The sequence below is a fragment of the Pipistrellus hanaki genome (assembly GCF_964339955.1).
Source record: "Pipistrellus hanaki genome assembly, chromosome: 3".
Taxonomy (NCBI): domain Eukaryota; kingdom Metazoa; phylum Chordata; class Mammalia; order Chiroptera; family Vespertilionidae; genus Pipistrellus; species Pipistrellus hanaki.
The window spans coordinates 105,138,163-105,166,145 of record NC_140505.1 but is presented as its reverse complement, the minus strand read 5'-3'; the positions used below and the strand labels follow the sequence as shown (position 1 = coordinate 105,166,145).

Below are 27,983 nucleotides of genomic sequence, written 5' to 3'. Positions count from 1 at the left end.
CGCTGCTGTAGGTAATAGGAACATTTTAACAGTATTAATCCTTCCAATCTATGAGCAAGATATATCCTTCCATTTATTTGTATTATGTTTAGTTTCTTTGGTGTCTTAAAGTTTTCAGAGTATAGGTATTTCATCTCATTGGTTAAATTTATTCCTACGTATTTTATACTTTTTTATGCAATTGTGAATCAAATCATTTTTTAAACTTCTGATTGTCCACTGTTGATGCATAGAAACGCAACAGATTTCTATATATTGATTTTTATATCTTGCAACTTTACTGAAGCAATTTATTAGTTCTGGTAGTTTTTTGTTAGTATCTTTAGTGTTTTCTATAGGTATCATGTCATTTGCAAATGATGAGTGTTTACTTATTGCTTATTGCTTTCCAAGTTGGATACCTTTTATTTCTTTGTCCAGTCTGATTGCTGTGGCTAAGACTTCCAATACTATATTGAACATAAGTGCTGAGAATGGGCAGCCTTGATTTGTTCCTGATCTTAGACAAAAGTCTTTCAGCTTTTCACCATTGAGTATGATATTAGCTGTGGGTTTGTCATGTAACACTTTTATTATATTGAGGAATGTTCCTTTTATATTCGCTTTGTTGCATTTTATCATAGAGTTGTGTTGAATTTTTTCTCTCCATCTGGTGAGATGATCATATGGTTTATATACTTTATTTTGTTAATGTGACACATCATGTTGACTTATTTATAGATGTTTAGTCATTCTTGCATCCCTGGGATGAATCTTATTTTATCATGGTGTACATCATTTTAATGTATTGTTGAATCTGGTTTGCCAATACTTTGTTGAGAATTTTTGCATCTGTGTTCATCAATGATAATGACTTATAAATTTCTCTTTTTGTGTTATCTTTATCTAGTATTGTAATCAGGGTAATGCTAGTTTCATAAAATGAGTTTGGAATCATTCCTTTTTCTTCAGTTTTTAAAAATGATTTAAGAAGGATGGGTAGAAATAAAAGGCTTTAGCCAGAAATAAGAAAATATGAAAAACCTCATTGGTAAAGTCAAATAATTCAATAAGTACAGCAAATCAGACATTTAAAAAGCTACTATAACAGTTTAAAGAAAAAAAGGTATGAAACTTACTCAAACCACTTTAAGTAATTAGCAGATACACAACACAAGAAGATCTAAAATATGACATCAGCCGAAACTGGTTTGGCTCAGTGGATAGAGTATCAGCCTGTAGACTCAAGGGTCCCAGGTTCGATTCCAGTCAAGGGCATGTACCTTGGTTGCGGGCACATCTCCAGTAGGGGGTGTGCAAGAGGCAGCTGATTGATGATTCTCTCTCATTGATGTTTCTAACTCTCTATTATTCTCTCTTCCTCTCTGTAAAAAATCAATAAAAATATATTTTAAAAATACAAGTAAACATCAATAACATAATTCTTTGAATGTTTGGCAGAATTCAGCTATGAAGCCATCTGGTACTAAGCTTTCATTTTTTGGGGCGTTTTTATTTATTTTCACTTCAATTTTATTGCTACTAATTGATCTGTTTAGATTTTTCATTTCTTCTGGTTCAGTCTTGGAAGGCTATATACTGCTAGAAATGTATCTATTTCTTTTACATTGTCAAAAAGTTTGGCATATAATTGTTCATAATATTCCTCAATGGTTTTTTTGTATTTCTGTGGTGTCACTTGTAACTTCTCTTTCATTTATGATTTTATGGATTTGGGCTCTCTCCTTTTCTTGGTGAGTTTGGCTAAAAATTTTGTCTATTTTATTTATCTTTTCAAACAACCAGCTCTTAATTTTATTGATCTTTGTTTTGATTTTTAAATTTCTGTTTTGTTTATACCTGCTGAGAACTTTCCTTTTGTTTACTCTGGGTTTTGTTTGTTTTCTTTTTCTAGTTCCTTTTTGTGTAATTAGATTGTTTATTTGGAATTTTGTTGTTTCTTGAGATAGCCTGTATAGCTATAAACTTCTCTCTTAGTACTGGTTTTATTGCATTTCATAAATTTCAAAGAGTTGTGTTTTCATTTTAATTTGTTTTATGATTTGATTTTCTTTTTTGATCCATTGATTGTTTAGTAGCATGTTATTTAGATGCTTGATATAATTTCAGTATTCTCATATTTATTGAGGCTTGTTTTGTGACCTAATATGTGATCTGTTCAGGATAATGTTCCATGTGCACTTGAAAAAATAAATGTGTATTCTGCACTTTTTGAATGAAATCCCATGTAACAAAAGAGTAATTTGATAATTAACCATCACTCTGCTACAACCATAAGCCACACCCACCCACCAATCAGGGGCAAGTATGCAAATTAACCCAACCAAGATGGCTGTGGCCACGGAGTGAGCAGCAGGCTTGGGTTTCTCCGGCTATGGAGGAAGCCAAGCTTTCTGCATAGCCTGGCAGGCAGGCCTCCACTCAAGGCTACAAAGTTTCAAGTATAGAAGATAAATAAATCCCAACAAAAATGGCAGCAGCCAAGGAGCTGGAGAGAGAGGAGGCTTGAATTGTCCCCGGCGATGGAGGAAGCCAAGCTTCCCCAGCCCTGACCTGCCTTGGCCTCCATTTCAGGCTACAAAGTTTCAATTATAGAAGATAAGTAAATCCCAACAAAAATGGTTACGGTCATGGAGTAAGCAGGAGGCTTGGCTCTGCTCAAAGCTACAAAGTTTCAATTATAAAAGATAAATAAATCCCAGATTCCAGAACCTCCACTTGGGTCACCGGGGCCATAGCCAGCCTGCAAACCACCCTCGCCCAGGCCACCCCACGCGTAGGGCCCTCGCCCAGGCCGCCCCACACCCCAAGGGAACCCCCACCCTGATCCAGAACACCCTTCAGGGCAAACTAGCTGGTCCCCACCTGTGCACCAGGCCTCTATCCTATCTAGTAAAAGAGTAATATGCAAGTTGACCATCACTCTAATACACAAGATGGCTGCCCCTATGTAGTCAAAGATTCTGCCCCCATGTGGACACAAGATGGCTGCCAGAAATGGCCCTCAGGGGAGGGCAGTTGGAAGGGACCAGGTCTGCAAGGAAGGGCAATTGGGGGCAATTAAGCCTGCAGGGGAGGGCAGTTAGGGGTGACAATGCCAGCAAAGGAGGGAAGTTGGGGGCAACCGAGCCTGCAGGGAAAGGCAGTTGAGGGGGAACCAGGCCTGTAGGGGAGAGCAGTTGGGGGTGGGGAGACCAGGCCTGCAGGGGAGGGCAGTTAGGGGCAATCTTGCTGGCAGGGGAGCAGTTAGGTATCAATCAGGCTGTCAGGGGAGTGGTTAGGGGGTGATCAGGCTGGTAGGCAGAAGTGGTTAGGGGTAGTCAGGAAGGCAGGCAAGCGAGCAGTTGGGAGCCAGCAGTCCTGGATTATGAGAGGGATGTTCTACCGGGATTGGGCCTAAATGGGCAGTCAGACATCCCTCAAGGTATCCCATCTTGGAGAGGATGCAGACTGGGCTGAGGGAAACTTCTCTCCCCCATTCACTGGGCCTCTAGTGTTCTATAAATGTTTATTAAGTTGATCTTGTCAAAAGTGACATTTGAGGCCATTATTTTTGTATTAATTTTTTGTCTGGAGTCTCTATCCATTAATGTGGATAAGGAGAGACACCCTCATTATCAGGTAACACCATCATGGTAAGACCCCAGCTCAGCCTACTGCAGTGGTTTTAAATAGGCCATGGGTCACCCTAGATTGTTTGGCTTAGTGGCTAGATCCATGGCCTATGGACTGAAGGGTCTTGGGTTTGATTCTGGTCAAGGGTACATTCCTAGGGTGTGGGCTCAATTCCCATTAGTGTGCATGCAGGAGGCTGCAGATCAATTCTCTTTCATCATTGATGTATTCATCTCTCCCTCTGTCTTCCTCTCTGAAATCAATAAAAAATATATATTAAAAATTTTTAAAAAGCCGTGATTCAAACGTCACTGCTCTTCATCTATCCAGTCTCCTTATACCCTCTTTTGTTGTTGCCTTCCCACACACACTCTGCTGGGGTCTATAAAATGGGGTCAGATTTCTACTTCAACCAAAGGTGATGCTTCCACATGGCCCTCCTTTTCTGCCCATCTCTGTCCCCAGTCCTATAGGGTCTCTCCCTCCCTCCCGCCATCTAACTTGATGGGCCCTGCTCTGCCCCTTCCTCCTGCAACCTTCTGTCTGCTGCCTCTCCGCTTCTTCTCCAGGGATTGAAGCTCCCCAAAGGCTGTGCAGAGTGGGGCTGTTCAGGGTGGGAGAGGTGGTGGTAGGTGAGGTGGTGCGGATGGGGCTGTGCAGGCTGTGGGGCAGTGTGGAGCTGTGCAGGGCGAGCCCAGGCTGGGCCTTTGAGGAGAGCTTGGTTGACAGGTCATAAGGAGGAGGGAGGGAGGGATGTCTTTTTTGCATCGAATTGTGACTGGTGATGAAAAATGGATTTATTTTGAGAATCCCGAACGCACAAAATCATGGGTTGATCCAGGTCAACCATCAACATCCACTGCAAGGCCAAATAGCTTCAGAAAGAAGACAATGCTCTGCGTTTGGTGGGATCAGAAAGGTGTGGTGTATTATGAGCCTCTAAAACCTCAGGTGAAACTGTTAATAATGATTGCTACTGACAACAAATAATCAATTTAAACCACGTTTTGATCATGAAATGACCAGAATGTGCCAGAATACGCGGCAAGTAATTTTGCTGCATGATAACGCACCATCACCCACTTCAAAACCATGTTAAAAGATCATGTTAAAACATGTTAAAGACATGTTAAAAGATCTTGCCTGGGAAATATTAACCTACCTGCCATATTCTCCAGGCCTTGCTCCTTTTGATTACCACTTGTTCTGATCAATGGCACATGTACTTTCTGAGCAGTACTTGTTTGTAGCGAAGTTTATACTCTCATTTACTGAAGGAAATATTGTTTATTTATAATTTTTTGTTAATTGTGAATAGGGTGCTACAAACACCCTGTATAGGATTTTGTGTGAACCTTAGTTTTTAGTTCATTTGAGTATACACTGAGGGATGTGTTTGCCGGATTGAATTGTAAGAGTATATTTAGTCTTGTGACAGGAAACTGCCAAACTGTCTTCTAAAAGTGTCTCTGCCACTTTGCATTTCTGCCAACAATGAATGAGAGTCCCCTTTATTCTTGCCAACATTTGACGTCTGTTTTGGATTTGATCATTCTTATAAGTGTAGTAGTTCTTCATTGTTGTTTTAATTTTTAATTTGCTAATTACATGATGTTGGACATCTTTTTATATGTATACTAGAGGCCCAGTGCATGAGTAGGGTCCCTCAGCCTGGCCTGCCCCCTCTCACAATCCAGGAGCCCTCAGGGGCAGGAGGTGACCCGGCAATCAGGGGAAGGCAATGCCCCATCACACCTCTGCTGCTGCCACTTCTGACAGCGCAAGCCTCAGGCAGCCCTGGTTACCTGAGCCTCAGGCAGCCCTGGGAGGCTGGGCAGCTGCCATCTGAGGCTTGCCTGTGTGGCAGGGGGGTTGAAGGGGAATTCTGGGGAACTCCAGAGGCAGGTATGCGGAGTGGCTGGGCACGCCTGTGCATGGGCCTCACCTTGCTGCATGCCTGCCACCCCAGCGGGTCTGAGGGGACTGGGTGCTGCCATCTTTAAAGGCGGGGCAGTCAATTAGTATATTTCCTCCTTATTGGCTGTGGGTGCTGCCATCTTTGCGATGGTATGAGGATCAATTAGCATATTCCCTCTCTATTAGATAGAATTTTCTTTGGTGCAGTGTCTAAGTATTTTGCCCCTTTTTTCACTGGGTTATTCTTTTTTAAAATTTCTTTATTGATTAAGATATTACACATTTGTCCTTATCACCCCATTACCTTCTCAATCCCCCTGCCCTCATGCCCTCACCTCCCTGTTATCTGTATCCAGTGGTTAGGCTCATATACATGCATACAAGTCCTTTGGTTGATCTCTCTCCCTTACCCCCACCCTCCCCTACCTTTCCTCTGAGGTTTGATGGTCTGACAAGACACACTTAGCTCTTAATTGTGCTACAGAGTGGAGAAATGAGTGTTAAGATACCATTGGCATTCTTCTAGCAAATGTCATGGCAAACAGAGTTGGCATGCAGTGCAAGCTAAAGAAAAAGCAAGCAAGTCCCACAATAGCACAGTGTGGACAGCTGTTATGGACATGCTATCCATCTATGACTGGGAAAGGTTATATAAACAGTGGGATAGTGACAAAATACAGGGATTAATTGCTTAAAACATTCAATAATTCTTAAAACAGACATCTAAATAAATGGAGGATTCTGGAGTTTGAGTTCTGAGAAACAATGTAAGAAGACATTATTTTCCTTTGGAAACAGACTTCCTAAGAAAAGGAGACACAATAAGTAGTATAGCCCAGCAATTTTCAACCTTTTTCATCTCATGGCACACAGAAAATAATTACTAAAATTCTGTGGCACACCAAAAAATGTATTTTTTACCAATCTGACAAAAAGAAAAATAGGTATAATTTTATTCATTCACACCTAACGGCTATTGTTGTGCTGGCTGTTGTCATTTTTATTTGACAATCTAAGGGAAAAGAGGTCAGTGCCCCTGACTAAATAATCAGCTATTTCATGCTTTAAAAATTCTTGTGGTACACCAGTTGAAAATTGCTGGTATAGCCCAAAAGTGTGAGCGTAACAATGACAGGTGTACTGTACCTTATTTTGAAAGGACTACTGTACATCTTTATAAGTGAGGTTTGTATTCTGAAATTTTTCTATTTATATTATACTATCATACATGAGGCGGAAAGGAAATATTGTGAAATAGTAATGACAAAATGAAAGAAAAGACCAGAATAAATCTTTGTACATGTTATCCCCAGATGTTACTGTGAATTCCCTACTTAGTTTCATCTCTTGCGGCTCATGCTAAGCTGTTTTCTCCCCAGATCGCCACACAAATCAGTGGGTTTAAGACAGAATTCACTAGGGATTTTTATAGGATTTGAGTAAATCCCCAACAAAAACTCCCTTGGCTTGCCAGCTATTTTAAAGACTGAGATTTAGAAAGCAGAAGATCCTAAGTTCGCTTATGTCTTGTGATGGCCCTTGCCTGGAAGATAGGAAGACACACTCACGTTATGAGATGCTTTCCTAAACTTTTTTTCAAACCATCTGTTGTGTGGAACCACACCACAGAAGTAATCTCTGCATGATATTTCTAAGTTGAGTAACAGTTAATATTATACATTTGCAATGTCATTAGAATTTAAGAGTTTAAAATAGCTAACCATTTTCACTGTGGAATTAGTAGATTTTGTAATTACTTATTGAATTAGAAAAAGTAAATACAAATGCTAAAAACTCAGTCTTGGCAAGGATGTGGAGAATCAGGAACACCTAATACCTTACCCTTTATCTGAAATTAGTTTATCTTTCTGTAAAGTACTGGGTCTCAGAATTACCTGGAGAGCCCATTCCCTGAAATTCAAATTCAGTAGGGCAGGAGTAAACATAGCCTTCCTTTTTAAATAATTTCTTTTATGTTTGAGTACTACTGTGTTTGTTTTTTTGGTTTTTTTTAAGTTATGCAACTTGCCATAGCTGTTAACTTAATTGTTCTTGAGTGCTTCTTGGGTTCCACAGGTGAATCTACTTTTCTTTCATAGATATTTTCCTCCAATAGACATTTTCAATTTATTTTCATGTGCTAAAAATTTCCTTATCCATTTTCTCTTTTTATATTATAATTTGTCATAACAAATTGTCTTACATCATTGAAGATAGGGTTTGTTTCTTTTTTATTATTGCCCTGGTGTTGGGAGTGATTTCCTAGAGGAAAAGGAAACCGATAGGTCTTTGTTCTGCCATCTGGAAATCAGGAATCTTAAACTGTCATTAGTACTATAATAGAGTCCTAAAAAATGTTTGGCATGGAGGGGAAAGAAAAGACATTGGAGCTTTAGGAGAAAGTAATGTCAATGGATGCTTTTTCTTTTCTTTTAAGATGAGGATCAGTAATTGTAGCATGATGAGGGCCCGAACAGTCAATCAAATAAAACGCACGTTCTTGCCCTAGCCGGCTTGGCTCAGTGGATAGAGTGTCGGCTTGCTGACCGAAGGGTCCCAGGTTCAATTCCAGCAAAGGGCACATGCTAGGTTGCAGACTCAATCCCCAGTGGAAGGTGTGCAAGAGAGACAGCCGCTTGATGATTCTCTGTCATCATTGATGTTTCTATGTCTCTCCTTCTCCCTTCCTTTCTGAAATCAATAAAGAAATAAAAAATATATATATTTTAAAAACATGTTCTTTATTTTTATGAGTTCTCTCTGGAAATAGGTGGTCATTAGATATAATCCAGGATCACTTCTCCACTAAACCAGAGATAGGGACAACTCACGTTAATGAACTGAGAGTGTAGAGAAGATAATCTAAGCCTCTTATCTAAATAATATTGTAGTTCCTGCAAAATGTATTGAAGAGACCATGAATCTCTACATACAGGCAGTCCTTAGGTTACGTTGGACTCAGTCATTTTGTGGTTACATCGCCATCTCCCATTTACAGTATTATAAAAAAAAAAAAAAAAAGTTCCCTCATTTCGACATATATACATTTGTCTTTTATGTTTTTTATTATTTATTTACCACAAGTAAAGGTCAGGAATTATCTTTCATTTATTTATTTATTTATTTATTTATTTATTACTGTTTCACTTCATTACTGCTATGTATATGCTCCATGTGAATGACGTAGGTGCTTATGTAGGTGGGTTCTGACTTATGGTGAAAATCACCTTACGTTGCGCTGTAGGGACAGATCTCTGATGTAACCCAAGGACTGCCTGTATTTGGGTATCACAAAAGATCCATCATTAGAATCCTCAAGCCTGGAGAATATATAAGTACTATATTTTGATAGTTGGCTAATTTTATAATTATAGACTTTTCTTACAGAAAGGCATTATGTGCCATTATTTTACAAATTAATGTTGATCCTGTAAATTTTTAGTTGATCTTATTCTAATCAATAAGTAAAATGAGCCCTAGCAGGTTTGGTTCAGTGAAGAGCATTGGCCTGTGGACCAAAGGGCCCTGGGTTGGATTCTGGTCAAGGGCACGTACCTTGATTATAGGCTCCTCCAAGGCCTAGGCTCTGGTCAGGGCACGTGCAGGAGGCAACCAATTGATGTGTTTCTCTGTCTCCCACTCTAAAACTCAATGGAAAAATATCCTCAGGTGAGGTTTAACAAAACAAACAAACAAATAAATAAATAAAGGTAAAATGACATACCAAATGAGCAAACATTATCTTAATATTTCTCTTCTAGCTTTTTAAAAAGAATGTATTCTAAGGTTAATTCTGATCTCTTTATTTTTTATTTTTTTTATTTTTTTTAGTTTTTAGATCCCAGTTGTATTTTCTATTTTACTATTTGTAGACTTTTCATAGACATTGCCATTACAAAATGCTAAGCAGATTTAAAACTATTTTGGATATGTGTTCACCTAATTTGACAAAAATCACAGACTAAACCACATACAAATTTAGTTCTCTTTTATGTAAGGATTCAAACTGTAACTCTGCTCTGTGAAGTTTTCAGGAGTTCAGAGACATCCAGCCTTGTTGCATTGCCATCCTTAGAGTTTACCCCACCCTCATAATTCAAGATGGCTCACTGCCATGTTGTATCCCAACCAGCAGGAGTGAAAATCTTTCATGAAATTTGTTTCATAGAAAGCAAAATTCAAGAACATTGGACCACATAATGCATCACTTATAAGACTATGACTATCCATAAAAAAAAGCTGAAGGTGTTAGTTTTTAAAAGACATTTACTTATTGTCAGTTAATCAACACTGGGAGGGATGAAACAGATGGCTGACTCTGTGGGGGCAAGGAGGGAAGTGGTGAGTAGAAACAATGTCCAGAGTTTATTGGGACCTTTTTTAAAGTCAGGAAAACTCTATTTTATTTAAAATAGTCATGCAAGTAGAGTTAGATTGTAATATTTCTTAGGAAGTCATCCTATTTTCCCATGAGGTTCTTTCTTTACTTTAGTCCTTTTTCTCCAAACTGCCTTATTCTGTTGCTAGTACTTCTTCAGGGTGTCTTTTTCTTACAGCCCTATAGAAGATTGGACAGGCTTTTCTATAATTGAATATTTATTTCAAGTTTAACCAAATATTGGAACTCATAAATATCACCTCCGATTTCTGGAACAGATTTTCAGCATCACAAGAAATGACACTTAACGTTAAGTAGCAAATTGTTCACAGCAATTCCAAGTTGTATCCAGTCTAGCAGCACTGGAGCTCTGGTTGTATATTATAGTTTGAAACTAGACTAGGAAAGAGTGTCAGGGCCCCAGTGAGGCTGCCATCATTCACCGATGCTGTCAGTGCTTCCACCTCGAACTCTGCACATCAGCTCAGTCCATCTGATCTCAGTTTCCTACCACCACCTTCCTAGTCCAACATGACTGAGTGAGACAGATTTCTAGAGATCTATTAGAGCAGTGGTTCTCAACCTTTCTAACGCACAACCCTTTAATACAGTTCCTCATGTTGTGGTGACCCCCAACCATAAAATTATTTCCGTTGCTACTTCATAACTGTAATTTTGCTACTGTTATGAATTGTAATGTAAATATCTATGTTTTCCGATGGTCTTAGGCGACCCTACTAGGCTGTAGAGCCTAAGACCATCGGAAAACACAGATATTTACATTAAAGGAGGTATCAGAATCAAGGGAGCATCAATAAGAGAATCTAGATTTTTAATGAAAGGCAACAAACCGAACAAACAAAACATACTCAAAGATAAGACAACAGAATAGTGGTTACCAAGAGAGAAAAGAGATGAGGAGAGGGCAAAGAAGGTAAAAGGTGTCAAATATAAGGTGACAGAAGAGTTATCAGGCTTTGGATGGTAGACACACAATAGAGTATATACAGACATTGTGTTACTAAGTTGTACACCTAAAATTTATGTAATTTTATCAACCAATGTTACCCCAGTAAGTTTAGTTTTTTAAGTATATAGATTTTAGATTTATCTTAAAATTGGAATAAACTATGATTACATGTCTATGACCATAAATAATACACCTAAAGCTACTTATTCTTTTATCTGATCATTCCTGATGTTTTCAGGATTATGCAGCTTATGAAACATGAAAATACCCAGTTGGAGTAAGAAAGAAAAGTAAAGCCCTGGTAACATCCCTTTGCTTCTTTTGTGTTTTTCATTTCTGTTAAACACATACACACACATATACTAGTACAGAAGTCTCTTAAATTGTTAACCGTCATTGTTCCAACATTGATTATATCTCTTATTGACTAGTGATAGAAAGCTAATGTGTTGTTCTCAAGGATTCAGGGATTATCAAGAGGCTCTTGAGTTCCATTTGCCTTGGATATTTGCCTCCTGTTACTGAAATTTATTCAGAAGGGGGAAGGGGACAGAGGAGGTGGACTTACTGTTTCTTGAAGCTCTAATTCCACAGCAGAATACTTTTAGAAACATCTTGATTCTATTAGAAATTGCAGGTCAAAGGGTCAGTTCAACTGTTCTGATAGTTGAAAGCACCAGGGATAGAGTGAATAGACTACTTTCATGACTTAAAGTTGGATTTCTCTACTACCTACTCATTTTGCAGTTAATATGGCATGTTAGTCATGCAGTACGGGGTTTCTAATCACTTTGATAGGTTCTGTGTCCACATTTGTAATGTCTCTATTTTTAAGTGAGGGAAAAAACACTAACAGAACAAGGAGAGTTTGACGGGGGTAGGGGGAAAGGGGTGTATTGCAGTTTTTATTTTGCTATGGGTTCGTGGCTTCCATATATTTTATTTGCTTATATTATTCCCTAGGGCCTCATGAGAAATGAATTCAGAATAGCCAGTCTTCCTTTTCTTTTTTTTAATATATTTTATTGATATTTTACAGAGAGGAGGAAGGGAGAGAGATAGAGAGCTAGAAACGTCGATGAGAGAGAAACATCAACCAGCTGCCTCTTGCACACCCCCCACCGGGGATGTGCCCACAACCAATGTACATGCCCTTGACCGGAATCAAACCTGGGACCTTTCAGTCCGCAGACCAACGCTCTATCACTGAGTCAAACCGGTTTCGGCAAGTCTTCCTTTTCTGTGGATAGTCTTTACTTGGTAAACCTCTTGAAGTCAATTATTAATCCCCATTAAGGTTCATTTTCTTCAAACTATGTTAGAATTAGAATAGGTGAATTCCAGATATCAAGCAATTGACTGATTCAAAAAGGAACTATTTCTAGTATTTTTATTTTCTTTTTATAGTTTCCTTTATCTTTTCATTTTTCTTCAGTGAACACATATTAATTTTTTCCCTCCATCTTATTCTCAGTCTCTTTATCTACCACATGGAAAAAATCATTGTATCCACATTATAGAGTTGTCATTATAAGTAAACAAGTCATTGCCTACAAAGTACTAAACAGGAATAAGCACATAATAAGTATAAAACAAATGGTACATATTTACTTATTTTTACTCTATTATTCAAGGGTAGTTTCATTTTACACTTTATCAGAAAATTTTTCATGGAAGCAAATTGTATTAAAAGTCGGTAGCTACTAAAATAAGATGCTTTTGCAATTTGATTTTTTTACTCTGAATTCCATTTCCTGTTCTTAACAAAGTTTTTAGTTTAGACATTTTTTTGAGTGCTGTCTTTAAAACAACCACGTAAGCTCAACTATAGCATATGGACTTTTCTATCAGATGTATTAAGGGAAATATATATATATATATATATATATATATATATGTGTGTGTGTGTGTGTGTGTGTGTGTGTGTGTGTGTGTGTATATATATATGATTTCAGAGAGGAAGGGATAGGGAGAGAGAGATATGATGAGAGAGAATCATTGATTGGCTGCCTTCTGCACGCCCTCTACTGGGGATCGAGCCCACAACCCAGGCATGTACCCTTGGCTGGAATCAAACTCAGGACCCTTCACTTCACAGGCTGATGCTCTATCCACCGAACCATACCAGCTAGGGCAGGGAACAATTTTTCTTATTCCCTAAAAGTTAGATGGCTATTGCTGTTTATTAGCTTTTATATTCTTACCTAACTTTCAATTTTTAAGAGGTTGTTCTCTTCTGTCTGTCCATTTCAAATTTACCAAAATTATGGACAAAATGAACTATCTCCATCCCTTTCCAAACACTTAAAAAAAACACCTAAAAGCTAATATATCTAGACATCATACAGCTTTTACATGAGTATAATAAGTACAATATTTTCTTGACTATAAATTGCCCTCTTTAGACACATTCACATTTAGAAATCAGTCTCAAGAGTATACTTTTAAAATGGAAAAGACAGTGGCATGTTAATCTATTAGGAGATTTTTAGAGGCCGAGAGCTATGGGTATGGGAGAGAAAGTTTGATATTATCAATGCTCAATATAAGATAAATAGACATAATAAAATTTCTATTTGAATTTTATATGAAACAAAAAGAGACTACAAAGTATATATCTTATTAATAAGCCATCTCAATGGCTCAGCTTCCGGTGACACATGCTATATTTTAAATTTTATAATCTGAATTGTCACCTGCTATATCAAATTACAGTTTGAGAATGTGACATTTTACCCCATAGATTAACTGTACTACACTAGCTAGCCAAGAATACATATATAAAGGAATTTGGAACTTAGTCACAAAGCTTCAACAATACGGAATAATTTTACTATTTCATATTATGATGCTTTTCTTAAGCATAGAATGGCACTGAGAGCCCTTCACCTTTGTATTCTGCATTCAGTAAAGGTGCTCATGACTAGATCTAATTGAATAGAATAATCTTATTTTTCATTCATCTTTTCTTTCTCTGCTGCTAAAAGTGTCCAGAGAGGCAGTGCCCTAATTGAGAAAGCACATTTCTCATTTCAGCTTTGTCGTCTGAGCTTCCCAAAAAAGTAACAGATGATGGCCATCAACAGGAAATGGCATTGTGACACCATCTTGAACTCCTTCACCTTTAAGCTCATTTCACCACTTAACATATTTTTTTCAAGTGGTCAGTGGATATATTTAGACTGTCATTATCCCTTTGGTGTTGACTAAGGCTTCATGGGATAAGCCATCTGCCATATCTCAGAATTATATAGTGTGTGGGAACAGAAGAAAGTTAAATTGAGGTCATTAAGAATCTCCCCTTCCAACAGCAGAGACTAGTTAAACAAATTTTCATTTCCATAATATAAACTAATCTACCTTCTCCTTTTGTTAGTACTGCTTGTTCAAAGTTCCCCAGACCTACCCATCCAAAATGCAAAATATTCTTGTCAAAATATAGTCTTCCAGTTTTGGCTAAATTAAACTCTTCCATATGACTGCTATTAAATCTTACTAGTAATTATCTTAACAAAGACGGAAGCCACGTTAAACTTGGGAAGTGCGTTTTCAGATTCAGCATTCCCTTGAGTCAAAAGCTCAGGTCACATAATTCCTGTAAATCAAATCCGTCTTCTTACAGATGACTTACATAAAAGATGAGCTATTGAGGAATGCATTTTAAACACTGAGATTCACCAACCTCATTCTGATTATTTTGTAAATTTCTCATGTTCCCTCCCTACTAAATCCCACCTTATTTTTCTCCTATATATTAACCAAAAAGTAGTTACCTAAATCACAAGGAATCTGTAAAGCTTAAATTACTGTTTCAAAGTGCACAGATCATTGGCAAATAAAGCCATGACTGAAAACTTACTTGCATTAATGAGATAAAAAGAATTATAGACATTCAGAATGCCCCAGAAACAGATGACTGATTTTCTAAATCCTATTTTGTAACAGTTACAGTTTGTTACACACTCTATACATAAAAATGTTTTCAGCCCTGGCTAGGTGGCACACTTGGTTGGAGTGTCGTCCTGTATATCAAACAGTTGTGGGTTCGATTTCAGGTCAGGGCACATCTAGATTGTATTCCTCAATTGCGCGCGCTCTCGCTCTCGCTCTCGCTCTCTCTCTCTCTCTCTCCTTTTCTCCTTTCTTCCCCCCCACCCCCCACCCCCACTTCCTCTTTTTCTAAAAAGCAATGAAAACATATCCTCAGGAGAATATTAAAAAAAAAAGTTTTCAGTTTTAATAATGTCTTGTTTTGCATGGAAGCTACTAAATAGTTATCAAAAATTGACAAGATTATTCTTTTTAAAAAATCTTTAATCTTGTTTACTGTTTAACTATATCTAGGAACTCTTCATTGAGATGTCAGTATAACAACATAATAAAGACATTTAGGGTCAGAGAAATTTGAATGGGATTCCTGGCTGCACCGTTTACTTCAAGTGCAAACATGGGCAAGTCACATAAACTAACTAAGCCTTAGTTTCATCACCCATAAAATGGAGGTAATAATAATATTATAGTAACTTCAAAGAATTGTGAAGATTAAATGAAAGTCGGCATTTTCTTTCTTTTTCAGGCAGGAAGCTCTTCTGGCTGCCATTAGTGAAAAAGATGCCAATATAGCTCTTTTGGAACTTTCATCCTCTAAGAAAAAGACCCAAGAGGAAGTGGCAGCACTGAAGCGGGAGAAGGATCGTCTGGTGCAGCAACTCAAGCAGCAGGTAAAATGAAATGCCTGAAGGGGTAATGGGACCAGCTTTCACACAGTTCTCCCTCCACCCATATCTTTACTGGCTTACATATTAGGCCTTATTGTCATAGAAGATATCTGATCTTTCTATCTAATTAATTTTCTTATTTTTTTGGACTTTCATTTTTTTTAAAATTAAATTCATTGGTTAATAAAATTATATAGATTTCATATATATAATTCGATGATACATCATCTGTATATGGCATAATCTTCATAAGCAGGGATTTTCATCTTCACAAATCTCTGGCTATGTCTAGTAAATGCTGAGTATTTTTTGTAAGAGTATTGGTTTAGAAAATATCACACAAGTTGCCGAAACCTGTTTGGCTCAGTGGATAGTGCGTCGGTCTGCGGACTGAAAGGTCCAAGGTTCGATTCCGGTCAAGGGCATGTACCTTGGTTGCGGGCACATCCCCAGTAGGGGGGTGTGCAGGAGGCAGCTGATCAATGCTTCTCTCTCATCGATGTTTCTAACTCTCTATCCCTCTCTCTTCCTCTCTGTAAAAAATCAATAAAATATATTTTAAAAAATATATATCACACAAGTCTTCTATGAGAATATTTTTTGATTTTGTGCAATGATTGGATGAAATTAGTGAAATTCTGCCAATTTGAAATGGAAAAGGCTTTTAAATATATATATATATATATACATTCACACACATATATATATTTTATTGGTTTTTTACAGAGAGGAAGGGAGAGGGATAGAGAGCTTGAAACATCGATGAGAGAGAAACATCGATCAGCTGCCTCCTGCACACACACCACCCCCCCACTGAGGATGTGCCTGCAACCAAGGTACATGCCCTTGACCAGAATTGAACCTGGGACCCTTTGTCCCCAGGCTGACGCGCTACCCACTGAGCCAAACCGGTTTCCGCGAAAAGGCTTATTTTTATATCCAATTAGGTTCCTACTACAGAATGCACTAAATATTGTTATTTAAATGATTTTCAGTTATTCAGGGCTAGGTAGTCTCTAAAGGTAAGAACAAAGTTTTGCCCTTTTCCAACATAAACCCTCCTCAAATTTAATGATTAATATTTCTGTAAGACCTTTGATCTGTGAAAATGAAAGCTACAAATGTGTCCTTTGGTGATGTTTGCACAACTGTGTAAACATGCTTAATGGACAGAACTTATACATTTAAAATTGATAAAATTGTAAATTTTATGTTAATGTATATTTTACCACAATTTTAAAACAAGAGGGAAAAAATCATCTTTGAAATTAAGGATAAAGCTGAATTTTTAAATCTGAGTCTCCCGTATAATTAACGCTTTTTATTGGCTGTTCCTGTATGATTTTCAGTGCCTGCAATCCCATCTTCCATTATCATCCCCTGCATTATTCTCAGTCACATTTTCTGTGCCTTTAGGCTGCCAGATTTGTTCTTCTACCTGAAGTAATTAGAGAAAGCGTTTTTCAATTGAAAGGGTTTCTTCTTTTCTGTTTTGGGTAATCATCAATTGATATCATTTTTGGCATAACATTTCATATTCAACTTAATAAGAATCAATATTTACACAATAAGCTGAGACAATACCAAAAGATGTCCCTTTTCTATAGTATAGATAGATGAGCAGCAGAAACAGCCCATTACTCATTTACAAGTGAAAGAAAACTTTTCCAGTGTTCTAAAATAATTTGTCACAAGAAGAGGACATCATCCAATACTTGGATGCCTATTAGTAAAACAGAAAAAATGTGCTTATTAAAGATATTCTATCCAGTAGTTCAAAATTGAAATTTGATTTATCAAAGCTGATAATATGGTAGAGTGCTAATTGCCATAGGCTAAGAGGTGGGGTAAATGGGGAGATGCTGATCACAGGGTACAAAGTTTCAGTTACACAAATGAAAAAGTTCCAGAGATCTAATGTATAGCATGGTGATTACAGTTAATAATACTGTACTATATGTATATTTGAAATTTGCTAAGAGAATAGATCTTAAGTGTTCTCACCACACAAAAAAGGTAACCATGTTAAGTGATGAAAATGTCAGTTATTCATTATGATAATTATTTCAAAAAGTATACTTATATTAAAACACCACAAAAAATAGAAAAAGAAAAAAAAACACATCACATTGTACACATTATGTATATACAATTTATATGTCTCAGTTATCCTACCTAATAAAAGAGTAATATGCAAAATAACCATCACTCTGCTATAATCACAAGCCATGCCCACCAGCCCTGCCCACCAACCAATCAGAGCGAGTATGCAAATAAACCCAGCCAAGATGGCTATAGCCACAAGGAGCAGGAGGAAGGCTTGGGTTTCCCAGGCAACAGGAACATCCTCTGGACCCAGGCTGCTCCTAGCCTGTAGGCCCTTAGGCTCTGAGCGGCTGGGTCCCAGAATGCCCTCTAGCCACTCAGAGCCTAGGAGTGCAGGCGCCAAGCTGCAGGGGTGGCTGAGGGACATTCTGCCCACCTGCAGCCACTTGGGCATGCTCCAGCAACAAGCGGCCTTTGGGTCCATGCCCCCAGCCTGGGATCTCAGGCTGGATACTCAGCCACTGAGTCACACCAGCCAGGCAGATATGGAGGAATCTTTTTTCTTTTTTTTTTTTTTAATATATTTTATTGATTTTTTTTTTTTTTTACAGAGAGGAAGGGAGAGAGATAGAGAGCTAAAAACGTCAATGAGGGAGAAACATCAACCAGCTGCCTCTTGCACACCCCCTACCGGGGATGTGCCCGCAACCAATGTACATGCCCTTGACCGCAATTGAACCTGGGACCTTTCAGTCCACAGACCGATGCTCTACCACTAAGCCAAACCGGCTTCGGCTGGAGGAATCTTAAATATTTCTGTTTTTAATATATATTTTATTGATGTCTTACAGAGAGGAAGGGAAAGGGTAGAGAGCTAAAAACATCTATGAGAGAGAAACAGAAACATCGATCAGCTGCCTTCTGCACAGTCCCCACTGGGTATATGCCCCCAGCCAAGGTACATGGCCTTGACTGGAATCAAACCTGGGACCCTTGATTCTGCAGGCCATTGCTCCATCCACTGATCCAAGCCAGTTAGGGCTGTCCAATATGTTAAAGAAAAAACCCTATCTAATAAAGAGGGAATATGCAGGGGAGGGCATTTGAGGGTGACAGGGCTGTCAGGAGAGGGCAGTTGGGGACGATCAGGTCTGCAGGCATCAATCAGGCTGGCAAGGGAGTGGTTAGGGGGTGATCATGCTGGCAGGCAGAAGCAGTTAGGGCAATCAGGCAGGCAGACAAGCAGTTGGGAGCCAGGATTGTGAGAGGGATGTCCAACTGCCTGTTTAGGCCCGGCAGTCAAACATCCCCCGAGGGGTCCCAGATTGGAGAGGGTGCAGGTTGGGCTGAGGGATACACACCCCTGTGCACGAATTTCATGCCCTATGCCTCTAGTACCTCAATAAAGGGAGGGGAGCTGATAATATGAATTAGAAGGATATTGTTGAAGAAAGACTTTCACTAGTTTGTGAGTATATATACAGTGGTGCCTCGCATAAAGAACGCCTCGCACAGCGAACGCTGCACACAACGAACTTCATTTCATGATTCATACAACGAACTTCGTTTCACACAACGAAGTCGCCCGAGCTTCCACGACCGCTTTGCCCGAGCTTCCACGACTGCTTCGCCCGAGCTTCCACGATCGCTGCCGATGTATTGCATCCTTCCGCGCAGGCACTGCAGGCAGTTGTTAGTCACTGCGCTTAACTTAAGCACGTATCGCGGCAATCGTTCTTCATTACGAATTAAATCACGCACGTATCACGGCAGTCGTCCTTTTAAGTTAAACTCAATACACTGTATCCGGATTCAGCTGAAGCAAACAGGATCAACGATCTTTACTCCGAGACTCTTGTCCGTTATTTCCGGCAGATGTTGGAGAAAAGAGAAAAACAAACGACTTTGGACAGGTTTTTCATGAAACCATTGGCCAAAAAGCCGAAAATGGATGAAGATGTGCAAGATTCGGTAGACTCTACTTAGTCTGTCTTAAAATTAAAAAAATGTGTGTTTTTTAAAAAAAAAAAATTATGTTTTTAGATGTATCTAAATAAAAATAACAAAAAATTTATCTTTTTTTATGTCATCTTAGCATATTTTATGCTACAGAACGAATTATTTTTTTTAACATGTATTGTTATGGGAAAACGCGTTTCACATAACGGACTTTTCGCATAACAAACTTGCTCCTGGAACGAATTAAGTTCGTTGTGTGAGGCACCACTGTATTTAGCAATATCAGTTATCTTAAGTAGTAGTTAGGCCTAAAAATACAGACATATGATTACATTCATTTATGCTCCCTCCACCCTGAGACACAAAGTAGAATAACAAGTCTAGCAGACTAGAATTCTGTATTTCATTCACAGTGACTTTTGATGATTTGACTCATTCACAACTACAAGACTATATGGTTTCAATAGATAAGAGTTATGATATTAATTAATCCATGAATTTATAATATTAGGAGTCACTGAAAAATTCCTAGTATCTTACATCTAACTATATGCCCTGAATATTTTGTAGTGATGTGACCTATATATGGAGAAAGATAAAGTAGTTCTTAGGAGTCTTTCCTAACTGTTTTTCTGTCTCCCTTCCATATAAAGTTTCACATATCTGCCCTCTCAAAATGTGTCTGGGAGTATTTTATCTTTTCTCATGACTGAATAGTATTCTGTTGTATTTATGTACCATGTCTTATTTGTGACATCATGCTAAGGGAAATAAGCAGACAGAAAACATCAAGAGCCATGTGATGTCACTCATCTGTGGTATATAATACAGAAAGCAACAAATGAACAAACAAGAAAACCAAATAAACAAAAACCCAGAGACATAGACAGCAGTATGGTGTTTACTAGAGGAATCGGGGAGTGTAGAAAAGGGTGAAGGGGGCCAAATATATGGTGATAAAAGATTTACTTCGGGTGGTCAACACACAATGCGATATACAATGGTGTATCATAGGATTATATACTTGAAACCTATATAATTTTATTAACCAATCTTACCCCAATAAAATTTAATTTTTAAAAATGTGTCTTAGATGCTTTGAGCAAGAAGAAACTGGTCTTGCCAAATAAGTTTTGATTCTTTAATTTCTCTAAGTATGTACTAACTTTTTGAAAGTGAATATGACATCAATGTTATTTTAATTTAAAGATTCTAGTCCTTGAATTGCTGAAATGTCTCAATATAAAGGCATTTTCTAATAAGGAAGCAGTCAGCACTGACCAGGCTGTTCAATAAATGGACCTGCCACTGCCTGATGGGCTGTTGGCATTCACGTGTGATTCCTATTGTCAGAAAGAGGTGAAGCAACAGGGATTTACAGATTTTGCGGTCACCCTGTAAGATGGTCCTGATTTACTTATACCCACACATACACATCCCAGGGTAACGTGTCTCCTTGATTCATTCATGGTAATGCAGCACTTGGATAGGCTGCATCAGAGGAAGGAGCCAGGGCACATGGCAAACATAAAAACTAAAGGTTGTCTAACAAACTCCAGATGTGCTGTGGTGGGTGCCAACCAGTGTGTTCCAATTATAAGTCATGAAGAAGCCCCTACTGTGATTGTCAAGTACCTGCTTTGGATTTAATGTAAACTTGGATAAAACCCTGGAAAGCATTAATCTGTTTAGCCACAGCTTTGGTCACAAAATGGCCTTTCACTCAGCATTATTTTCTTCTTTTTATCTCAAGAATTTCAAAGCCTCCATGTTGTATTTGCTGGTAGTGTGAAGTCTGGCTCTCCCCCTGTATGCTCTGTACACATATGTCATGGGCAGGTTGGGCCTTTCAAGACAGGCTAGGTGATTTCTTTTCTGTTTTTAAAAGTAAAGATAACATTAAATGATAAAGGCTATAAACCAAAATTTATTTGGTTTGAATCTAGACAGTCTCATTTACAGCTACAATTTTGTAATTCTTTGCATTAATATTAAATGCCAGACAGCGTACTGTTTTATTTCAACATTTTCTAGGAACAAGAGAAATAAAGATACAATATTTTCCTTAAAGAGTCTAGTGTTTAAAATACTGGTTGCCCTTAAACATGTGGCAAAGCCATCCTGTAGACAGTATAGTCCCTGGCCTCCCCATCTTTTTCTGCCGACAGCCTCAGCAAAACATCCTGCATTCTGTGATTTATTTGGCCATTCATTTCATATTCACTGAGCATCTACTATGTATTGTCTCATATTGTATTAATGGAAAACAAATGTCTTTCTTCTTAGTAACAGCCTGTTAACTAATCAGACTTAGGTTATAATTCTAGCTATCCTTTTACCAGTTAGACAAATTACTTCTTTAAGATTCATGTTTCTCATCTTAGAATCTGGACAACATTACCTATCTACCAGGGTTGGTATGAAATTAAATAAGGTAGCAAACCTAAAGCACTTAGATCCCTCCCCACTTCTCTTCCCTTTCAGAGATAACCATTCCATAGTGAGAAACATGCTGCGGGTGATGCAGGTTCATCGAGGGAAGTGGCATTTCAGTGACTATGGCTCATGTTTCAGTCATTTCCAACAAGTTCAATTTTCAACTGACTACTGTGTTCAGAATTACACAGCTAGTGCATTCTGTTCTCCTCTGAGGAAGAAAACAGGACAGTTCTACTTTTTTATCCTTTTTCTACCTGTTTTTGTTAAATATATTTTATTGATTTTTTTTACAGAGAGGAAGAGAGAGGGACAGAGAGTTAGAAACATCGATGAGTTGCCTCTTGCACACCCCCTACTTGGGATGTGCCTGCAACCAAGGTACATGCTCTTGACCAGAATTGAACCTGGGACCTTTCAGTCCACAGGCCGACGCTCTATCCACTGAGCCAAACTGGTTTCGGCTGGGTTTTTTTTTTGTTTTGTTTTGTTTTTTGTTTTTAATACTAAAACTATTATATAGCATTTTTTAAATTAGTCTGTCTTAATTCTTACATTTTGATAGAGCATCATCTAAATGCCCACCTGTCCAAAGTTGTCATCGCTAGGAAAATTATAACTCTCAAGCATACATTCTATTTTTCTCACTTTCTAGTTTTGTGACTTTTCCTTTGGCACACATGCCTCTTTTTTAGATCCCTAACTAGTATAACTCTTCAGAATTATGGAATAACTACAAAAATGGCTGCAATGTTTCTTATAATATAGTCTCAGGAGTGACTTATCATCACCTCTGCCTTATCCTATTGATCAACTACTAGACCAACCCTCCACAATATGGGAGGAAACAACACGATGGTTTCGATAACTGGAGATGGGTAACATTGTAGACTGTCTTGAAGGTTGGCTACCACAACAAGTGAATGAAAAACATATCATGGTATATACATACAATGCAATACTATTCAGTACTAAATAGGAATGAACTCCGAATACACACAACAATGTGGATGAGTTTCAAAAACACTGAGCAAGAAAATCCAGATATAGAAAAATGCATACTGTGTGATTCCAGATTTATGTTAAACTCTAGAAAAGACTACTTAAATCTATGACTTCAGAAAGCAGATCAGACAACAAATCAGAATTCATACCATTTCTTTTCTACTCAGCTCATGTGAGAGGCCTGCAGTAGGAAAGGGACAAGTTATGTTCTCTTGTTCCTCTTGTTTCTTTTGTCTTTGCTGTTGGGGTCCTCTGATACTGTTGCAGTACTCTACTGCTGCTTTTCCAGCCAACGTTGACCCCCTAGGGTCAGAGTAGAACCAAAAGACACAAGCCTGATTGGTTTCTGTAATGTCACTTGACCCACAGGAAACTCATGTATTCTTGCCAAGCCTCAGTACTTCTCTGTCCATCCTGCCATCTAGCCTCAGTGTATTTTCCTCCTCCGGTAAGCACAGGCACATCAACATGTCTGGTGCCTAATTAGGTACAAAAGGAATGAGATGCCAATCTCCTTTTCTTGCACTCACACCCACACTTTAGGATTGAATACTCTAGGATTTAGGATTGAATTCTCTTTGAGCTCCTCTCACTTAGCTTAGACAAAAGGAGCCCTCTGTGCATGAATATATACTCTCCGTGACATCAAGATTTCTTCTACCCATCTTAGCATCCTCACACCAGACTCAAAACCAAAAAGGCATGTCCTGGCATGTTGGACTGGGGGACAGCAGTACTTTTTCTGCCGTCTCTTAGCAAGCTGTCTTTATAATGTGGCTTGCTTAGCTATTCTTTATCTCTAGCTTTGGGCCCAGGTCACCAATTCTGGAACCACTGGAAAAACCCATTTATTACACTATTAAAACTAGTTTAAAAGTGACATCTAAAATTGGAATAAGAACAATAAAACTATTTTCCATTCTGTAAAAGGAGAATAGTAATGAGTACAGCTACAAAGAGCTCCTGAGTTGTTAGTGAACAGAGAGAAAAACAATAACAAATAGCGGGGTTTAAAATAGCTGGAGTGCCACAGAAGCTGTTTGTGGAAAGTAAAATGTAGTAGGCATTTACCTATCCCACTAAGCATTTTAAATTCTTGATAATGAGACCAGGCTTTGAGAGCATTCAGATATCCATTTGTTCATCACACATGTATGATGCCAGTTACCTTTTGCTTGACTGAGCAGAGATTCCTGAGAACACATTGTGTTAGCACTGCCGGAGGAGCCTTTAGGTTGCAGTTGGCAGTACCTACTTTCCCTTATATTTGCTGCATACACTGATGTCACCCTTTCATCTGTCCTCTGTGACACTACCTCTTGATAGTGGCTATTGCTTTGTGACCATAGAAGGTAAAAGCCTTTTGTCTAGTTGCAGTAGTTAGAAGAGGACAGAGTAAGATTGCAATTCAATCTGTATTTAGTGACAGCTCTTATTGACTTAGTTAAAAATGTTAATCTCTTTTTAATTATCTTGTCTCCCTTCAAGTCTAGATTTTTATATATTAAAAATCACTATACATATATGCTTTTTCCTCTAAACCACTACAAACATTAAGATCAGCTAGATTTTTCCTGCTGATGGTGTCCAGATTTATTTGAAAGGAACAGGATGTTAAGCATTTTCCATTTACTGTCCTTACCTCTGGAATTGCCTTCTTCTTCCTCAGCTCAATCTTTACTTTAATCTTTACTTCAAGACTCATCTTTGTAGTTTGGAATTTTATAGCCATTAAATCAGTTGTTTTTCTTGTCATTAGCAAAACAATTCTGTGCTTTTTCCCCCACTCACACATTCATCCTCTTTTGGGCATAAGTTGAAACATGAGAGGGGAGGAGAAAAGAAAAGAGAAACTATTCACTTACACTACAATTGTTAGTTTTATTTATTCTAAGTCAGATTATTCTCATTGGTGTGTCTGTTTCTTCAGTTATAGGAATCCCCCTCCAACAACTGTTAATGTCTTGTTTTCTTGTTTGTATGAAGCAGTGATACAATATAAATAGTACTAAACTGACAATTGCCCCTGGTCTCATTATCAAGAGCTCTAGCTCCAGTTCTGCTGATAACTTAGTGTATAATCTTGAGCAGAAATGTCACCATCAATTAATATACATCACTTCACAGCTTACAAAGTACTATTCAAATCCCTTAGAGCACCTAACCCCAGGGCTATTTGGACCAAGCAGCTATCTATAATAATAAAAGCATAATATGCAAATAGACTAAACTACCGAACAGCAGAACGAATGTCCGGACAACATTCCGGACTACCACACTATGACACGCACTGGTGCCAGGCCAGCCAAGGCAGGTGTGATGGGATCAGTCTGGGGACCCCACCATCACCCCACGATCACCCACAGAGGGAGCCCCAGGCCACTGGCCGGTGGGGCAAATGATCGGGGATAGGGGTGCTCCATGGTCACCTCTTTGGGGCGATTGATCTGAGGGCCCCGTGATCAACCTGAGTCCCATGGTCAAATGCCCCACAGAAGGAGGCTCAGGCCAATGGTTAGCTACGCTGTGGCAAGTGTGCGGGGCCAACCAGTGATCATCCTGCAGAGGGAGACCCAGACCAGCCAAGCGATCGCACCCCAAGCCTGTTGCCTGCAGAGGGAGGCAACTGGTGGCAGGGGAGAAGGGGTAGTGCCACACAGATAGCAAGCAGTGGCAGCAGCAGGGGGGAAGGGGGGGCCAGCTGCCAGCAGTGGGGGGAGCCAGGGAAGAAAGCCCCAATAGGCCCTGATCACTGGCCAGGCCTAGGGACCCTACCTGAGAGGTCCCGGGTTGCGAGAGGGCGCAGGACGGACTGAGGAGACACCTCCCATGCACAGATTTTGTGCACCAGGCCTCTAGTCATAAATAAAAGTGAGTAAAGTGTGTAAGACAATAGGAGAGAGAGAACTGGGATTAAATAGGAGCCACATGCTTTGTGTATTGAGGCAGCCATTGGAATTCCAGCTTGTTGTTATCATTCAAAATGTGGGCCCTGTGTTACCCAAGCACCCATCTCCCCATACCCCTCCCAAGATTCCAGATGTTTATATTAAATCTTTTTCAGTTGAGGAATAACTGGAATATACCATTATTTTAGTTTTAAGAGTACAACAGTCCTAACCTGTTTGGCTCAGTGGATAGAGTGTCAGCCTGTAGACTCAAGGGTCCCAAGTTCAATTCCGCTCAAGGGCATGTACCTTGGTTTCGGGCACATCCCCAGTGGGGAGTGTGCAGGAGGCAGCTGATTGATGTTTCTCTTTCATAGATGTTTCTAACTCTCTATTCCTCTCCCTTCCTCTCTGTAAAATATATAGATTTTTTTAAAGAGTACAACATATGATTTGGTATCCATATAATAAAAGCCTAAGCGACTGTTAGGGCAGAACGACCGGTCACTATGATGCGAACTGACCACTAGGGGCAGATGCTCAACACAGGAGCTATCCCCTGGTGGTCAGTGCGCTCCCACAAGAGGAGTGCTGCTCAGCCAGAAGCCGGGCTCATGGCTGGCAAGTACAGTGGCGGTGGCGGGAGCCTCTCCTGCCTCTGCAATAGCGCTAAAAAGCAGCAAGCCGAGTGGTAAGCAGCAGCAAGCAGGCAGGCAGTAAGGAGCAAGGGTCCCAGACTGCGAGAGGGGCAGGCCAGGTTGAGGGACACCCCCCCCCCCACATTCACAAATTTTGTGCATTGGGCCTCTAGTATATATATATTATGAAATGATTACCACAATAAGTCTAGTTACCATCCATCACTACACATAATTCACAAAGATTTTTTTAATAATGAGAATATTTAAGATTTATTTTCTTAGCAACTTTCAAATATGCAATACAGTGCTATTTCCTATAGTCACTATGCTGTACATTATACCCCCAGGACTTATTGATCTATAACGTTTGTATTTATGTCCCCCTTTACCTATAAATCTTTTTATATGAGTGTTGGCAACTAACGTGTGTGAGTGTGTGCGTGCGCGCGCGGGCATATATGCACGCGCACGTGAGTGCATGTGTGTATGTTTAAATATAAACCAGGCCACAAGCTGCCTAACTTACCCTCTCGGGATTTTATCTTCCTCATCTATAACATTAGATGGATAGATAATGTATATTTTAAGGTCTAACATTATTTTTCATGTTTTGACAAATTAGTATATTTACCTATAATTATATCCTATATAATAAAGAGATAATATGGAAATTGACCCTCACGCCCTCACATCACAAGATGGCCACCACCGCGTTGTCACAGATGGCTTGCAGGGGAGGGCAGTTGGAGGTGACCAGGCCTGCAGGGGAGGACAGTTTGGGGCGACCAGCCTGCAGGGGAGGGCAGTTGGGGGTGATTGGGCTGGCAGGCAGAGTCATTAGGGGCAATCAGGCAGCCAGGGAGACAAATGGTTAGGGGCCAGAAGTCCTGGATTGTGAGAGGGATCCCAGATTAGAGAGGTTACAGGCTGGGCTGAGGGACATCCTCTCAGTGCATGAATTCCATGCACCGAGCCTCTAGTTATCTAATAATTGCTAGCATGAGGAATAGTTTTTAAAAATCTATATATTTTACAGAGAGGAAGGGAGAGGGATAGAGAGTTAGAAACATCGATGAGAGAGAAGCATCAATCAGTTGCCTCCTGCACACCCCCTACTGGGCATGTGCCTGCAACCAAGGTACATGCCCTTAACTGGAATTGAACCGGGGACCCTTCAGTCCCCAATCTGACACTCTATCCAGTGAGCCAAACCGGCCAGGGCTAGGAATAGTTTTAAAAGAAGCAATTATAAGCCATAAGAAAACACATATGTAAGGATTGATTAAATCTGTCTATAGGAAATTACTGATTTTGTGAAAGTAACAAGTATTTTATTTTGATGCTGCAAAAAGGATCGTAGTTACTCACTATCCCTTTAAACCTTGTTGTATCATACAAAGAAACATTGTA

At 39.1% G+C, this 27,983-nt stretch overlaps 2 protein-coding genes across 13 annotated transcripts in view; one reads left to right on the top strand and one right to left on the bottom strand.

Moving 5' to 3' along the window:
- Positions 1 to 27,983, bottom strand: part of RAD52 (RAD52 homolog, DNA repair protein) — a 493,030-nt gene that overhangs the window by 353,909 nt on the left and 111,138 nt on the right. The window contains exon 1 of one of the 2 annotated variants that reach the window (XM_084878800.1): positions 1,263 to 1,296. The exons of the other annotated variant lie outside the window; for it this stretch is intronic. The gene's annotated coding sequence lies outside the window, so the exon portion shown is untranslated. Of the gene's footprint in view, positions 1 to 1,262; positions 1,297 to 27,983 lie in introns of those variants that run through there. 2 annotated transcript variants of the gene reach the window in all.
- Positions 1 to 27,983, top strand: part of ERC1 (ELKS/RAB6-interacting/CAST family member 1) — a 402,974-nt gene that overhangs the window by 277,995 nt on the left and 96,996 nt on the right. For all 11 annotated transcript variants that reach the window (XM_084878772.1, XM_084878773.1, XM_084878770.1 and 8 more), the window contains one exon: positions 15,457 to 15,601. In XM_084878772.1, the coding sequence (XP_084734898.1) occupies positions 15,457 to 15,601 (145 nt within the window). The remainder of the gene's footprint in view (positions 1 to 15,456; positions 15,602 to 27,983) is intronic.